This window comes from Heptranchias perlo, chromosome 8 (assembly GCF_035084215.1).
Source record: "Heptranchias perlo isolate sHepPer1 chromosome 8, sHepPer1.hap1, whole genome shotgun sequence".
Taxonomy (NCBI): Eukaryota; Metazoa; Chordata; class Chondrichthyes; order Hexanchiformes; family Hexanchidae; genus Heptranchias; species Heptranchias perlo.
Genome location: NC_090332.1, coordinates 50,887,981 through 50,904,860, shown reverse-complemented (window position 1 = coordinate 50,904,860; position 16,880 = coordinate 50,887,981). Strand labels below are relative to the sequence as shown.

At 48.4% G+C, this 16,880-nt stretch overlaps 1 protein-coding gene across 1 annotated transcript in view; it reads left to right on the top strand.

The window, feature by feature from the left end:
• Positions 1-16,880, top strand: part of LOC137324828 (NADPH oxidase 3-like) — a 92,176-nt gene that overhangs the window by 16,312 nt on the left and 58,984 nt on the right. Inside the window, exon 4 of the mRNA XM_067989555.1 lies at positions 8,247-8,331. Coding sequence (XP_067845656.1) covers positions 8,247-8,331 — 85 coding nt within the window. The remainder of the gene's footprint in view (positions 1-8,246; positions 8,332-16,880) is intronic.

Below are 16,880 nucleotides of genomic sequence, written 5' to 3'. Positions count from 1 at the left end.
AGGGTTTTGTATAGCTGCAGCATAACTTCTGCCCCCTTGTACTCCAGTCCTCTAGATATAAAGGCCAGCATTCCATTTGCCTTCTTGATTATTTTCTGCACCTGTTCATGACACTTCAATGATCTATGTACCTGAACCCCGAAGTCCCTTTGGACATCCACTGTTTTTAACTTCTTACCATTTAGAAAGTACCCTGTTCTATCCTTTTTTGATCCAAAGTGGATGACCTCACATTTGTCTACATTGAATTCCATTTGCCACAGTTTTGCCCATTCACCTAATCTATCAATATCACTTTGTAATTTTATGTTTTCATCTACACTGCTTACAATGCCACCAATCTTTGTGTCATCGGCAAACTTAGATATGAGACTTTCTATGCCTTCATCTAAGTTGTCAATAAATATTGTGAATAATTGAGGCCCCAAGACAGATCCCTGTGGGACTCCACTAGTCACATCTTGCCAATGTGAGTACCTTCCCATTATCCCTACTCTCTGTCGCCTTTCGCTCAGCCAACTTCCTAACCAAGTCCGTACTTTTCCCTCGATTCCATGGGCTTCTATCTTGGCTCTTATGTGGGACCTTATCAAATGCCTTCACCACTGGCGCACTGTGGCTGCAGTGTGTACCATCCACAGGATGCACTGCAGCAATTCGCCAAGACTTCGTTGACAGCAACTCCCAAACCCGCGACCTCTACGACCTAGAAGGACAAGGGCATCAGGCACATGGGAACAACACCACCTGCACGTTCCCCTCCAAGTCACAAACCATCCTGACTTGAAAATATGTCGCCATTCCTTTATCGTCACTGAGTCAAAATCCTGGAACTCCCTACCTAACAGCACTGTGGGAGAACCTTCACCACACGGACTGCAGCGGTTCAAGAAGGCAGCTCACCACCACTTTCTCAAGGGCAATTAGCAATGGGCAATAAATGCTGGCCTTGCCAGCGATGCCCACATCCCATGAACGAATAAAAAAAAATTGCCCTTGAGAAGGTGGTGGTGAGCTGCCTTCTTGAACCGCTGCAGTCCGTGTGGTGAAGGTTCTCCCACTGTGCTGTTTGAAAGGGAGTTCCAGGATTTTGACCCAGCGACATTGAAGGGACGGCGATATATTTCTAAGTCGGGATGGTGTGTGACTTGGAGGGGAACGTGCAGGTGGTGTTGTTCCCATGTACCTGCTGCTCTTGTCCTTCTATGTGGTAGAGGTCGCGGGTTTGGGAGGTGCTGTCGAAGAAGCCTTGGCGATTTGCTGCAGTGCATCCTGTGGATGGTACACACTGCAGCCACAGTGCGCCGGTGGTGAAGGGAGTGAATGTTTAGGGTGGTGGATGGGGTGCCAATCAAGCGGGCTGCTTTATCTTGGATGGTGTTGAGCTTCTTGAGTGTTGTTGGAGTTGCACTCATCCAAGCAAGTGGAGAGTATTCCATCACACTCCTGACTTGTGCCTTGTAGATGGTGGAAAGGCTTTGGGGAGTCAGGAGGTGAGTCACTCGCCGCAGAATACCCAGCCTCTGACCTGCTCTTGTAGCCACAGTATTTATGTGCTTGGTCCAGTTTAGTTCCTGGTCAATGGTGACCCCCAGGATGTTGATGGTGGGGGATTCGACGATGGTAATGCCTCAAAGGGAGGTGGTTAGACTCTCTCTTTTTGGAGATGGTCATTGCCTGTCACTTGTCTGGCACGAATATTACTTGCCACTTACCAGCCCAAGCCTGGATGTTGTTCAGATCTTGTTGCACGCGGGTACGGTCTGCTTCATTATCTGAGGGGTTGCGAATGGAACTGAACACTGTGCAGTCATCAGCAAACATCCCCATTTCTGACCTTATGATGGAGGGAAGGTCATTGATGAAGCAGCTGAAGATGGTTGGGCCTAGGACACTGCCCTGTGGAACTCCTGCAGCAATGTCCTGGGGCTGACATGATTGGCCTCCAACAACCACTACCATCTTCCTTTGTGCTAGGTATGACTCCAGCCACTGGCAGGTTTTCCCCTGATTCCCATTGACTTCAATTTTACCACGGCTCCTTGGTGCCACACTCGGTCAAATGCTGCCTCGATATCAAGGGCAGTCACCTCACCTCTGTAATTCAGCTCTTTTGTCCATGTTTTGACCAAGGCTGTAATGAGGTCTGGAGCCGAGTGGTCCTGGTGGACCCCAAACTGAGCATCGGTGAGCAGGTTATCAGTGAGTAAGTGTTGCTTGATAGCACTAGTTCCAGCATAACCTCCCTGCTCTTATACTCTATACCTCGACTAAAAAGGAAAGTATTCCATATGTCTTCTTAACCACGTTATCTCCCTGTCCTGCTATCTTCAGGGATCCGTGGACATGCGCTCCAAGGTCCTTCTTTTCCTTTACACTTCTCAGTATCCTCCCATTTATTGTGTACTCCCTTGCCTTGTTTGCTCTCCCCAAATGCATTACCTTACACTTCTCTGGATTGAATTCTATTTGACACTTTTCTGCCTACCTGACCAATCCACTGACATCTTCCTGCAGACCACAGCTTCCTTCCTCACTGTCAACCACATGGCCAATTTTTGTATCATCTGCAAACCTTTTAATCATGCTCCCTACATTTAAGTCTAAATCATTGATAAATACCACAAAAAGCAAGGGACCTAGTACTGAGCCCTGCGGAACCGCACTGGAAACAGCCTTCCAGTCACAAAAACACCTGTCTACCGTTACCCTTTGCTTCCTGCCACTGAGCCAATTCTGGATCCAACTTGCCACTTTCCCTTGGATCCCATGGACTTTTACTTTTCTGACCAGTCTGCCATGTGGGACCTTGTCAAAAGCCTTGCTAAAATCCATGTAGATGGATCAGCCATAATCTTAATGAATGACAGAGCAGGCTCAAGGGGCCGTAAGTCCTACTCCTGCTTCTATTTCTTATGGTTATGTTTCTTAAATTTAGGCACGGCAAACTTTGGAGGGATGAGGCAGAATTGACCACGGTAGACCGGGTGGAACTATTAACGAATAAATGTACAGATGAACAGTGGGAGGTGTTTAAAGAAGTATTCAGTAGAATACAAGACTTCTTCATAACCCGAAAGAGCAAGAGTTCTACTTGTGTAATTAAACAACTTTGGTCAACAAGGGAAGTGAGAGATCGTATAAAACTAAAAGAAAGGGCTTATACGAATGCAAAGAACAGTAGAGATCAGCAAAAGGATACAAAGAAAGTAGTAAGAGTTGTAAAAGAGATCACGAGAAAAACTTGCGAGGGATATCAAGGACAACAGTAAAGGATTTTTATAAGTGGCTAAGATTAATGTGGTCCAATGAGTAATTGAATATCAGGAAATGGCAGACTTGCTAAATACTTACTTCTTTGTCTTCACAGTAGAGGATGAGGATAAAGTACCAGAGATACAAGGAAAAGTAAAAATAAATCAAGGGGGAGGATCTTACTAGATTTAATATAAGTAAAAAAATGGTAATGGAGAAAATAATGATACTAATGATAGACTAATCTCCAGGACCTGATGGTTTCCACCCCAGAGTATGAAAAGAAGTAAATGAGTAAATTATAGATTCTCTAGTCATGATCTTCCAATTCAAGAATTATCCCCTTGAGGCGGTAACTAACGTGATAGATAAAGGAGTGTCGATGGATGTTATTTGTATGGACTTCCAGAAGGCATTCGATAAGGTTCCACATAAGAGAATGCTAACAAAAATGAGAGCACATTTGGGAATTGGAAGCAACCTATTGCCATGGTCAGGCAATTAGTTAGGAGGTAGGTGACAAAGAGTAGGGATAATGGGTATGTACTCAAATTGGCAGGATGTAACTAGTGGTGTCCCCCAGGGATCTGTACTGGGGCCTCAGCTTTTCATTATATTCATAAATGACTTAGATGAAGGAATAAAGAGCCGTTTATCCAAGTCTGCTGATGACACCAAGTTAGCTGGCACAGTAAATAGTGCAGAAATTTGCAAAGGGATATTGATAAATTAAGCGAGTGGGCAAAACTGTGGCAGATGGAGTTCAATGTGGGAAATGCGAGGTCATTCACTTTGGACTTAAGAAAGATAGATCAGAGTATTTTCTAAATGGTTGAGAACCTAATAATCATGGAGGAGCAGAGAGATTTAGGGGTCCAAATCAAGAAGTCACTAAAAGCTGGTGGACAGATAATTTAAAAAGCTAATGGAATGTTGACTTTTATCTCAAGGGGACTGGAATACAAATGGGTGGATGTTACTTTACAGTTATATAAAGCTCTGGTTAGATCCCATTTAGAGTACAGCGCTCAATTCTGGGAACCAAACCTCGGGAAGGATATATTGTCTTGGAGGGGGTGTAGCGCAGAGTCACCAAAATGATACCTCGGCTAAAGGGGTTAAATTATGAGGACTGTTTGCATAGACTAGGCTTGTATTCCCTCGAGTATAGAAGATTAAGGGGTGAACTAATTGAGGTCTTTAAGATGATTAAAGGATTTGATAGGGTAGATCGAGAGAAATTATTTCCTCTGGTGGGGGAGTCCAGAACTCGTGGGCATAACCTTAAAATTAGAGCTAGGCTGTTCAGAAACCATTTCTTCACACAATGGGCAGTGGAAATCTAGAAAACTCTCTCCCAAAAAGCTAGTGACGCTAGTTCAATTGAAAATTTCAAAACTGAGATTGATAGATTTTTGTTAGGCAAGGCTATTAAGAGTTACGGAACCAAGGTGGGTAGATGGAGTTGTGGTACAGATCAGCCATGATCTAATTGAATGGCGGAACAGTCTCGAGGGGCTGAATGGCCTATGTTCCTATGTTCCTATGACAATGGATATTAGGTGTACTCGGTCCCACAATGTTTCCCATTTTTGTCAGTTACCTGACGGATGCCCTGAAAAGTGATGTAATCTTTGCTGATGGTCGCACCCTCTACAGAGCCAGTAGAGTAGAAACGGGCAGAAATGTAGGGGCCAATTTTCTTTTCGGGTGCACACCGGATGGGCGGCGAACTGAGCAATCACAGAGATCACCCGATGGCACTAGAGATGGAACCAAACCACTTTCATGGCCGGGCTTCATTACAGCACTGAACGAGTGCTGACAGGCAGCTCACTGATAGGGGAGAGGGTGCGGGGGGGGGGGTGCGGGGGGGTACGGGTGGGGGGCAGTGGTCAGCAAATCTGGTGGCTCCTCTGTGAAGCCGAACTGCAAGAGACCGCATCCCTTGTTAGAGTCCATCCTCTACAGCATCAGCAAGATGAACTTGTCCTATCAAGCTTTCAAACATGAGATGTATAACAACACAAGAGCTTCTTGTACTAATATCACATCACATGCATTTGCTACAAGAGTCACTGCAACCGCACCTCAGGATTCTGTTCCAACCCAAAATATGTGAACAGAACATCAATTGGGAAGCTTCAGACACTACTTCTTGTGCCTGCAGACCTTTCCCACTTTTTATGGAACTGTGTCCATTATGTGCACAAGTTCAATGCACTTGGTTAGCCAGGATTCCCATATGTAGAGATGCCGGTGATGGACTGGTGAAGGAATATTATAATACCAGGTTATAGTCCAACTGTTTTATTTGAAAATCACAAGCTTTCGGAGGCTTTCCCCTTCGTCAGGTGAGCGAGTGTTGGATTCCATGAAAGGTTACCGCATTTATAGTCAGAGAACAATACCTGGTGATTACAGATAATCTTTCCAACTGCCCGTTGTCAAGGCAATCAAAGTGTTCAGACAGAGTGATGTTACCTACAGGACCAACGAATACACAAACGGCCAGAACAAAAGACAGACAGAGGGAGAGAGAGAAACATCCGAAAGGAAGAGAAAGACAGAGAATGACCCGTTGTGTTAAAAACATGAACCCAAGATCCCGGTTGAGGCCGTCCTCATGGGTGCGGAACTTGGCTATCAATTTCTGCTCGACGATTTTGCGTTGTCGTGTGTCTCGAAGGCCGCCTTGGAGAACGCTTACCCGAAGATCGGTGGCTGAATGTTCTTGACTGCTGAAGTGTTCCCCGACTGGGAGGGAACCCTCCTGTCTGGCAATCGTTGCGCGGTGTCCATTCATCCGTTGTCGCAGTGTCTGCATGGTCTCGCCAATGTACCATGCTCCGGGGTATCCTTTCCTGCAACGTATGAGGTAGACAACGTCGGCCGAGTCACAGGAGTATGAACCATGTACCTGGTGGGTGGTGTCCTCTCGTGTGATGGTGGTGTCTGTGTCGATGAACTGGCATGTCTTGCAGAGGTTGCCGTGGCAGGGTTGTGTGGTGTCGTGGACGCTGTTCTCCTGAAAGCTGGGCAATTTGCTGCGAACAATGGTCTGTTTGAGGTTCGGTGGCTGTTTGAAGGCGAGTAGTGGAGGTGTGGGGATGGCCTTAGCGAGGTGTTCGTCGTCATCGATGACATGTTGAAGGCTGCGGAGAACATGGCGTAGTTTCTCCGCTCCGGGTAAGTACTGGACGACGAAGGGTACTCTGTTGGTTGCGTCCCGTGTTAGTCTTCTGAGGAGGTCTATGCGATTTTTCGCTGTGGCCCGTCGGAACTGTCGATCGACGAGTCAAGCGTCATATCCCGTTCTTACGAGGGCGTCTTTCAGCGTCTGTAGGTGTCCATCACTTTCCTCCTCGTCTGAGCAGATCCTGTGTATTCACAGGGCCTGTCCATAGGGGATGGCCTCTTTGACGTGGTTAGGTTGGGAGCTGGAAAAGTGGAGCATCGTGAGGTTGTCCGTGGGCTTGCGGTAGAGTGAGGTGCTGAGGTGCCCGTCTTTGATGGAGATTCGTGTGTCCAAGAAAGAAACCGATTCTGAGGAGTAGTCCATGGTGAGCTTGATGGTGGGATGGAACTTGTTGATGTTATCGTGTAGTCTCTTCAGTGATTCTTCGCCATGGGTCCATGGAAAGAAAATGTCGTCGATGTATCTGGTGTATAGTGTTGGTTGGAGGTCCTGTGCAGTGAAGAAGTCCTGCTCGAACTTGTGCATGAAAATGTTGGTGTATTGGGGTGCGAATTTGGTCCCCATGGCTGTTCCGTGTGTTTGGGTAAAGAACTGGTTGTCGAAGGTGAAGACATTGTGATCCAGGATGAAGCGGATGAGTTGTAGGATGGCGTCTGGGGATTGGCTATTGTTGGTGTTGAGTACCAATGCTGTTGCAGCGATGCCGTCATCGTGCGGGATACTGGTGTAGAGTGCCGAGACGTCCATCGTGGTGAGAAGTGTTGCTGGTTCAACTGGTCCATGGGTGCTGAGTTTTTGTAGGAAGTCTGTAGTGTTGCGACAGAAGCTGGGGGTTCCCTGTACGATGGGTTTCAGGATGCCCTTGACGTATCCAGAGTGGTTCTCACACAGGGTTCCGTTGCCTGATACGATAGGACGTCCGGGTGTGTTGGCTTTGTGTATCTTTGGGAGGCAGTAGAAGTCTCCCACGCGGGGAGTACGTGGGATGAGAGCGCGTAGGATGCTTTGAAGGTCTGGATCGAAGGTCTTGATCAGTTTGTTGAGCTGGTGGGTGTGTTCTTTGGTCGGATCTGCGGGTAACCGTCTGTCGTGTTCCTGGTTGTCCAGTTGTCGGTGTGCTTCTTTGCAATAGTCCGTTCTGTTCTGTATGACGATGGCTGCTCATTTGTCCGCTGGTTTGATGACGATGTTGCGGTTGGTCTTGAGAGCGTCGATGGCGTTCATGTCACGCTACACGTAACCCCACCAGCGAAAAAAAGTTATCTGTTTTTAACACAACGGGTCATTCTTTGTCTTTCTCTTCCTTTCAGATGTTTCTCTCTCTCTCTCTGTCTGTCTTTTGTTCTGGCCGTTTGTGTATTCGGTGGTCCGGTTGGTAACATCACTCTGTCTGAACACTTTGATTGCTTTGACAACGGGCAGTTGAAAAGATTATCTGTAATCACCAGGTATTGTTCTCTGACTATAAATGCGGTACCTTCCATGGAATCCCACACTCGCTCACCTGACGAAGGAGAAAGCCTCCGAAAGCTTGTGATTTTCAAATAAAACAGTTGGACTATAACCTGGTGTTGTAAGATTCCTTACAGGATTCCTAGAATTAGACTATTAGGGAAATTTCTAACTTCAAAAACAAATCAAACTTTTATCACTTGCTTAATGATCTCACCTCAACCATTGACTTTCTGACAGCCATTTAGCTTCCTCCTCTTTCTTATAGATTTTGAAACATATATTCCATTAAACTAATTAGCTAATCTCTGAAGTGTGTTTATATGCTCTCTTAACCCAGTGTGGTAGAAGCAATGTGAAGAGGCAGTTGGACAAAAACATCAGATTTCATCAGATGGTTGCCTATATGATAATCCTACACACAGGTGAGACATTTGCTAATTAATTCCCAAATAATTCATCTATAAGTGTGCTAAGTTTGAATTGTAATGATTGAAAGGATAGGGTAAAAAGATTTTCCAGCATTAATTCCTTTGTCTTTATACTTCTTTCTACACAGATTTATCTTAATGAAGTTATCTGCCTATCTGTATCCACCTTCTCCATCTCTTTCTCACCTCCCCACTTTACATCGAGTTGCTGTATTAGGAAACTATTTATTTCTTGATGCGATAATTGTCAGATATTTCTGAATTTAGTCAATCGCATGTCGTAAAAGTAATGCGATATAATGGCATTGACTCAGTGGGCTCAATTTTTAAATGATGGCGGGTTGGCAGCGGGGGGGTGAAGGTGCGTGTGGCAAACCTGAATAAAAAAAACTTACCGTTTCCAACACGATTGCAATGTAATTGATGGTGATTAAAGCTCTTTCCGGGTTTCGCACTGGGCAGCCAGCCTGATTGACAGGCTGGTTGCCGACAGGAGCTGCAAGGCCGAGGTTGGGGGGGGAGAAAGAGAGGGAGAGAGACGTCATCCGGCGCTGGAACGGAAGATTGGGGCGGGGGGGGGGGGAGAGGGGAAGATCGGGGGGCGGGGGGGAGAGGGGAAGATCGGAGGGGAGAGGGGAAGATCGGGGGGGGAGAGGGGAAGATCGGGCGGGGAGAGGGGAAGATCGTGGGGGAGGGGGAAGATCAGGGGGAGAGGGGAAGATCGGGGGGTGGGAGAGGGGAAGATCGGGCGGGGAGAGGGGAGATCGGGGGAGAGGGGAGATCGGGGGGGAGAGGGGAGATCGGGGGGGAGAGGGGAAGATCGTAGGGGAGAGGGGAGATCCGGGGGGAGAGGGGAAGATCAGGGGGGGAGGGGAGATCGGGGGGGAGGAGATCGGGGGGAGAGGGGAAGATCGGGGGGGAGAGTGGAGATCGGGGGGGAGAGGGGAAGATCAGAGGGGTAGAGTGGAGATCGGGGGGGGAGAGAAGAAGATCGGGCGGAAGAGTGGAGATCGGGGGGAGAGGGGAAGTTCGGGGGGAGGGGGAGATCGGGGGGGGGAGAGAGGAAGAATGGGGGGGGAGAGTGGAAGATCGGGGGGGCAGAGGGGAAGATCGGGGGGACATCGGGGGAGGGAAGAAGGGGAGATCGGAGAGGGAGACATCGGACATCGGAGCAAGGTGGAAAGGTAGGTTGATTTTGTGCTTTAACTTTGTGCAATGGTTTGTTATTTAATTTATTTCATTTTTTTTGCTTGATCCGGCCCTTCACACCTGGTTTCACTAGGCGTGAATCAGAAGCCGTGGGAAAGCCGCCCAGGCAAGTTAAAAATCGTTCTAACTACCTAATATGTCACAAGTAAAGTGCCTTAAGTACCTCAATGAGGTACATTTGGTTCTTTAACTATCAATTAAATCCGGCGGGACTTCCGGGTTCAGCGCACACAGGTGCGTCTGTGGGAAACTCGGAAATCGGTGGGTCAGAGCCGACTTCCAAACCCGCTCTGCATTTCTGCAGTTTTCACAGCCCCCTTGCCCCCAATGCACCCGCAATTTAACTTTAAAATTGAGCCCAATGATTCAATAATTCATTTACATAAACATTAGGTCAAAAAAATGGCATAGAAATTCTGCCTCAAGTTACATGAGTATTTGCATAGCATTGATTAGTAAGTCTTCTTGTTGAATGTTTTGTCTAAAATAATTCAACAGAGTCCATCGACCGTCATATACATCCGATACTTAATTTATTTCAGGATTCAATGTGGAGGATAGTAACAGACTTCAGGAGGACATAGACAGACTGGAGAAATAGGCAGACACATGGCAGATGAAATTTAACACAGAGAGGTGTGAAATGATACATTTTGATAGGAAGAATGAGGAGAGGTAATATAAACTAAATGGTACAATTTTAAAGGGGGTGCAGGAACAGAGAGGCCTGGGGTGCACATACACAAATCTTTGAAAGTGGCAGGACAAGTTGAGAAGGCTGTCAAAAAAGCATATGGGATCCTGGGCTTTATTATTAGAGACATCGGGGGATACATTGGATAAGGGTCCGTTTCGGGCAGGGGTAGCGCGATGCGCCAGCACCCCGTGCCCAATGGATCCTAGACAGGCAGCATGTGAACTTGGTGCTGCCTGCTAATTATCATGATATCTCCGTGCAGCCAGCGAAACCCGCGCTGCTGAGAGGCTGCACGGAGAATGAGGAAGTTGGAAATGGGGCGTGCACAGCGCACGTCATCAGCAGCCTGCACTTCTTAAAGGTGCAGGTGCACATTTCAAATGGCAGGTACACAGCTTACTTGCAGGAGGGAAAGATGGCCACGAGAATAGCTGGACCGGCACGAGAGAGGGCTCCACGCTTCTAGGCTAATGCTCTGGAGGCCCTGGTTGAAGGCGTGGATGAAAGGAGGGCCAACATGTACCCGCAGGGTGCCCGGAGACTGTCCAGACTGCAGCTCCACAGGCATTGGCAGGCTGTGGCACAGGAAGTAAAAACCAGGAGCATTGCACCACGCACGTGAGTGCAGTGCCGGAAGAAGTTCAATGACTTGACAGGAATGGTCAAGGTGAGTGAATACAAGTGTCAAATGGCATATCCTACAAACTGCACCACTGCTCCACGCATGACACCTCCCACCAACAAACACTGCCCATCCATACGCAATGCTGCACTCGTCATGCTGCATCTCACCCGCACATAGTACCACACTTGCAGGCCACACAGCCACCACTCACAAGTCACACAAACTGGCCGCTATTCGACCATGACAGGCACATCACCCACACACCTTGCAGGAGACTCACTGACACACTGTCCTCTGTCTTGTAGGAGAAGATGGCGCACAGCAGCCGGCAGCAGGAGGGACCTGAGGGTGGACGGGCCGTTTACACGTCCTCACCCCCCTAGAGGAGACGATGCTTCGGATCATTGGGCGGGGCGTTCCTGCAGCCGTCACAACATGCCACGCCGGAGGTCCCGATGAAGGGAGTCTCTGCATATCTAATGCTCCATCTCCTTTTCCACATCTCCCTCCTCCCATAATTTTTTCTTACTCACGTGCTGCAGATGCTGTCAGCACGCATGTCTTACTTGCTCCTCTCCCCAATCCACAACTCAACCTGTTTCCCTTTGTCATTGCAGATACCCAAGAACACGTGACGGCACCGCCCGAGGAGGAGGAGGAGGAGGAGGGGGACACTGAGACCTCACCGTCACTCGATCTGACACTTGCTTCCACCAGCTCAGAGACTGACACTGCGCGTCCTTTAGAGGTTAGGTTAGAGGAGGGATCTGCACGTGGTGAGACACCGAGCACAATTGCGCAGGAGCCGGGGTGGGGGGAACGGATACCACAGGTGCCAGCTCGCCGGAGGGCGAGGTCACTCACTAGTTCTGCTGTCGAGCAGTCAGATGAGGACTTCGATGGGCCAGGCTACAGAAGACGGCTGATGGGCGTACACCACCAAATGCTTGGGGCACTGGAAAGCCTGCTAGAAAGCCTGCGCACAATGAGAAGGGGCACAGAGGAGTCCTCCAACTTGGCACAGGGCTTTGTGCAGAGCTTGGAGCCCATCCTTTCTAACCTCCATCAGCGCACATTTGGAACCCACCACGATGACTGATGTCACAGCTTCCATTGCAGCACAAACATCTGCCATCCAAGGTCTGACTGCTGCATTTGGAGCTCAGACTGCTGCTATCGTGTCTCTGGGGACCAGTGTGGAACGGGGCTTCCAGGGCATCACAGCATTCCAGCAATCCATTCTCCAGCTGATCACCAGGATTGCTGAGGCGCCGCCCCGGGAGAGTGGCAGTGGTGCCATGGCAGTCGGACCTACTGTCCTCTCTCAGGACAACAGCCTTCCTGCACCCACCCCTGCCACTCCGCCAGTGCCCTTGTTGTTGCCTCTCGGCCAGCCAGGCCAGACTGCTGCAGCCCATGCTGCAATGGTGCAGTCTGAAGGCGGGTCCTCCCGGCCCAGAGCTGCTCGAGGTCGTCCTCCAAGGCCATCTGCACACTCCTCCATTGAAGGCCAGCAGCCTCCCACCACCCATGCTCCAGCCACTGGGGAAGCACCTCGTAGGAGCTCTAGGATAGGTAAAGGCACACGAACAAAAGACACTAAGGGAATACACAAGGGTGAATAGTTCTGTTATGTTTGCATAATTTCATTTATTAATTGATAAATGAGACTTTGATTTTGCATTTGGTGGTGGTTTTTATTTACGCAATGATGGTTTTTATTTGCAATAAATGCCGGCCTCGCCAGCGACGCCCACATCCCATGAATGAATAAAAAAAATGCTGAGAGGGACACCAATGTGTAATCAGATGGAAGGCGATTTGATTTTCTTGTGGGAGCAGAAAGGTGGGGAGTGTAGGACTGTTGGTGAGTTGGGGGATGGAGTTCAAATTATTGATAGCGGGCACGGATCAGGCGAGCACGCAGAGCCCTTGCAGACAAGGCTTGTGGTTCCTGTTGCAGCCTTGCATCTTCCTCCACCTCCTCTTCCAGCTCCACCCCCTCCTCCTCCTCCTCCTCCTCAGCCTCTTCCTCCTCCTCCTCCTCCTCCTCAGCCTCTTCCTCCTCCTCCTCCTCCTCCTCAGCCTCTTCCCCCTCCTGCTTCTCACCTCTTCCTCCTTAGCCTCCTCCTCCTCCACCTCTGACTCAGGGTCTTCCGCAATCATTGGTGGCAAAGGCTGGTCCCTCATGATGGCGAGGTTGTGCAGCATGCAGCATACCACCACGAATCTGCCCACCTGCTCAGGGGAGTACAGTGGGGCTCCTCCAGACCAGTCCAGGCAGTGGAAGCATTGATTGAGGAGGCCTATGGTGTGCTCCACAATGTTGCGTGTGGCAGCATGGCTCTCATTATAGACCTGCTGTGCACGTGTGTGTGGATTCCTGACCGGTGTCATGAGCCATGGTGTGAGGGGATAGCCCTTGTCGCCCAGTAGCCAGCCTTTGACTTGCCGAGGTGGGTGAAAGATAGCTGGCACGCTGGACTGCTGTATGTCGAAGGCGTCATGACTGTTCCCAGGGTAGCGGGCATCAACCTCTATGATTCGATGCATGTGGTCGCACACCAGCTGCACGTTGAGGGAGTGGAAGCCCTTTCGATTGATGAAGACGGCTGAGTTGATGTGCAGGGCACACAGGGCAATATGTGTGCAGTCAATGGCAGCCTGCACCATGGGGAAGCCAGCAATGCGGCTGAACCCCCGTGCTCGCTCGTTCTGCTTGTCTCTGTGCAGTGGGAAGGTGATGAACCTGTTCCTCATGTGGTACAGTGCATCTGTGACCTCCCTTATGCAGCAGTGCACTGCATACTGTGAGATGTTGCACATGTCGCCAGCAGAGGCCTGAAATGCTCCTGAGCCGTAGAAATTCAGAGCCACGGTGACCTTCACAGCCACAGGCAGTGCTGTCCTCACCCTGCTCTGAGGCTGCAGTTATGGCCGCACCAGTTGACAGATCTCGGTCACGGCTTCCTTGGTGAACCTCAGGCGTCGGATGCAATCCTCCTCGGTCATGTTGAGGTAAGAAAATTGGTCCCGGAAGGCCCACATTGGGTTGTGCCCTGCGCTTCCTCATCCTCCGTCTCCTTGCAGCTTGACCTGTTATGCGTGGCCTCTCTGAATGCTCCCAGTCGTGCTCAATGCCCAGCAGGAGCCCTAGCAGACCGCCCATGGTTGGCAGGAATGTTGTTCAACCATGGTAGTAACTTTCCGACCCATAAGGCAGTACCTGCCAAAGCACTCTCAAAAGTAGTCTAGGAACTCTCAATAAGAATGGGGAGCTTCAAAAAACACTTCCTACTCCTCTAGCAGCCAGAAGCAATAATCCAGCAACTAACCTGCAACACCTGCATGGCCCCTTTAAATAGCACTGGTCGGGGGTCCTCCTGACACTGTAAGGCATGTTTAGATGGTCGGGGTTAAGATTGTGTGTTGAGTTGAGCATTAAGGTCGAAAATGGTGTCTATCGCTTTAAATCAGCACACTGATTGCACACATTTTCTCTCTACATGCTTCCAGTGTTCGGTATTTGCGCTTGCGCTAACTCCTATACCAAGACGGCGCCTGGCGCACGACACGCAGGAAATGAGCGTGCGCATCCAAGACGCCATCTTGGATGTTGGAGAGACCGTGTAGCACGAAACAATGGGCGCTACACGGTCCAATTTAGCGCCCATAGAGTACAAAAGCAAGTAAGTTATGCTAAACCTTTATAAAACACTGGTTAGGCCTCAGCTGGAGTATTGTGTTCAATTCTGGGCAGCACACTTTAGGAAGGATGTCAAGGCCTTAGAGAGGATGCAGAGGAGATTTACTGGAATGGTGCCAGGGATGAGGGACTTCAGTTATGTGGAGAGACTGGAGAAGCTGGGGTTGTTCTCCTTAGAACAGAGAAGGTTATGGGGAGATTTGCTAGAGGTGTTCGAAATCATAAATGGTTTTGACAGAGTAAATAAGGAGAAATTGTTTCCAGTGGCAGAAGGGTCAGTAACCAAAGGACACAGATTTAGAGTGATTGGCAAAAGAGCCAGAGGCGACATGAGGAAACATTATTTATGCAGTGAGTTGTAATGATCTGGAATGCTCTGCCTGAAAGGGTGGTGGAAGTAGATTCAATGGTAACTTTCAAAAAGGAATTGGATAAATACTTGAAGGGAAAAAAATTACAGGGCTATGGGGAAAGAGCAGGGGAATGGGACTAATTAGATAGCTTTTTCAAAAAGCCGGCACAGGCACGATGGGCCAAATGGCCTCCTCCTGTGCTGTATCTACTATGATACTATGATTATATTTGACTTGTTATACTAAATTGGTGAAAGCATAGCAATCCTGAAATGAATGTTATATAATTCTGATTTAATGAAACAAGAAAGCATCTGACTGAAATAAATTTGATGGACATATAAACAGAATATTTTAGAACCAATTTTTAGCCCTGCCCACCCAGTGGAAACCAGGTGGGTGGCAGTTAAAATGGCCACTGTGACTTACCTCCTTCTATCCCCTTTCCTTCCCGCTGGTTGTAATTTTCACCTGCTCTTTTGAGCAGGCGAGAAGGACAGTGAGGTCCTTTTTTAAATATAAAGATTGGGCTATGATGATGTCATTGGGGCCCGACTGCAATTTCAATTCAAGGCCTGCGTGGGTCAGGCCAAATTGCCATCAAAAGGAACTAGGGCTAGAACAGGCCCAAAAAGGTAGGTTAATTATTTTTTTTTGTTTTCCTTGTGAGCTCCATGAGAGCTCCTCTGGGCCCAAAAAGGGAACCTTGGGCCTCCCTCTCCTGACCACAATGCCCTCCTATCCCCGGCCCACCCAACTACACACCTGAGTGTTGGAGGCCAGTTCTTTAGGTCCCTGGCGGCAGCCTCCTGCCGTCCAAAATCCCACTCCCACACACCGACCAGCTTGTGCCTGCTGGGTTTGGGCAGGGGACTGATGGGGCCTTTGCTGATAGCTTCGTAGTATCATAGTATGGTACAGCCCAGAAGGAGGCCATTTGGCCCATCATGCCTGAGCCAGCTCTCTGAATGAGCTATCCATTTAGTCCCACTCCCCTGCTAAATAAATTTAAAACAGAAATAGACAGTTTCCTAGAAGTAAAGGGAATTAGGTGTTACGGGGAGCGGGCAGGAAATTGGACATGAATTTAGATTTGAGGTTAGGATCAGATCAGCCATGATCTTATTGAATGGCGGAGAAGGCTCGAGGGGCCGATTGGCCTACTGCTGCTCCTATTTCTTATGTTCTTATGTTTCCCCAGTAGTAAAGTTGAGGCCCAGGAGTTTCATGTCAGAATGCAGTAAAAGGATTCATCACAGATGGCAACAAATTAATTGAGGTTGACACATTCAGGCAAATAGTGCATTGTCTCTATTTGCATTCATCCATGCGCATAGGGGTAAGATATGGAAATGATGGAGGTTCAGTTTGTTTATTTGTTTCTTCCAATTTCTCCCCTCTTCTGAAAGTGCTGACTCATGTTAGGGTTCTATATGTGGTAGACATATTCTGATACCTCACATAAGTGGCTATCCTTCGTTTGTGAACCTAGACAGTGAGCATTGGCAGAATATTTTTTCATGGTAGGCATCACAGCCAAGCCACTGCTGTCATCACCTGACCTCTATGCTCACATGCTTTCCAGGAGTCACAAGGATAACAATTAAGAGTGAGTAACCCTCAGTGATCTTTCTCTTCCCTTGCTCAGATGCAATAAGACCAATTGCAGTCCCTAAAGCCATCCAATCTGAGATCAGCTGGTTCAATACAGACGAGAGATTAAACCAGAGATCTTCATGATCTGCCTGATTCCGTCTACACTGGGTGGTAGGATTACTGATTGAACCATCAGAGGAATTTTGCTGGTTTGGTGTAAACCAGGCTCCCCCATTGCTGCCACTTTAACTGAAAATTATTCTTGAAGTTTTAATATTAATCCAGCTATATCCTCTCATAGTTTGGAGATTTTATCATTGATAAAGAATAATATTGTGACTCATTATTATAGTGAAA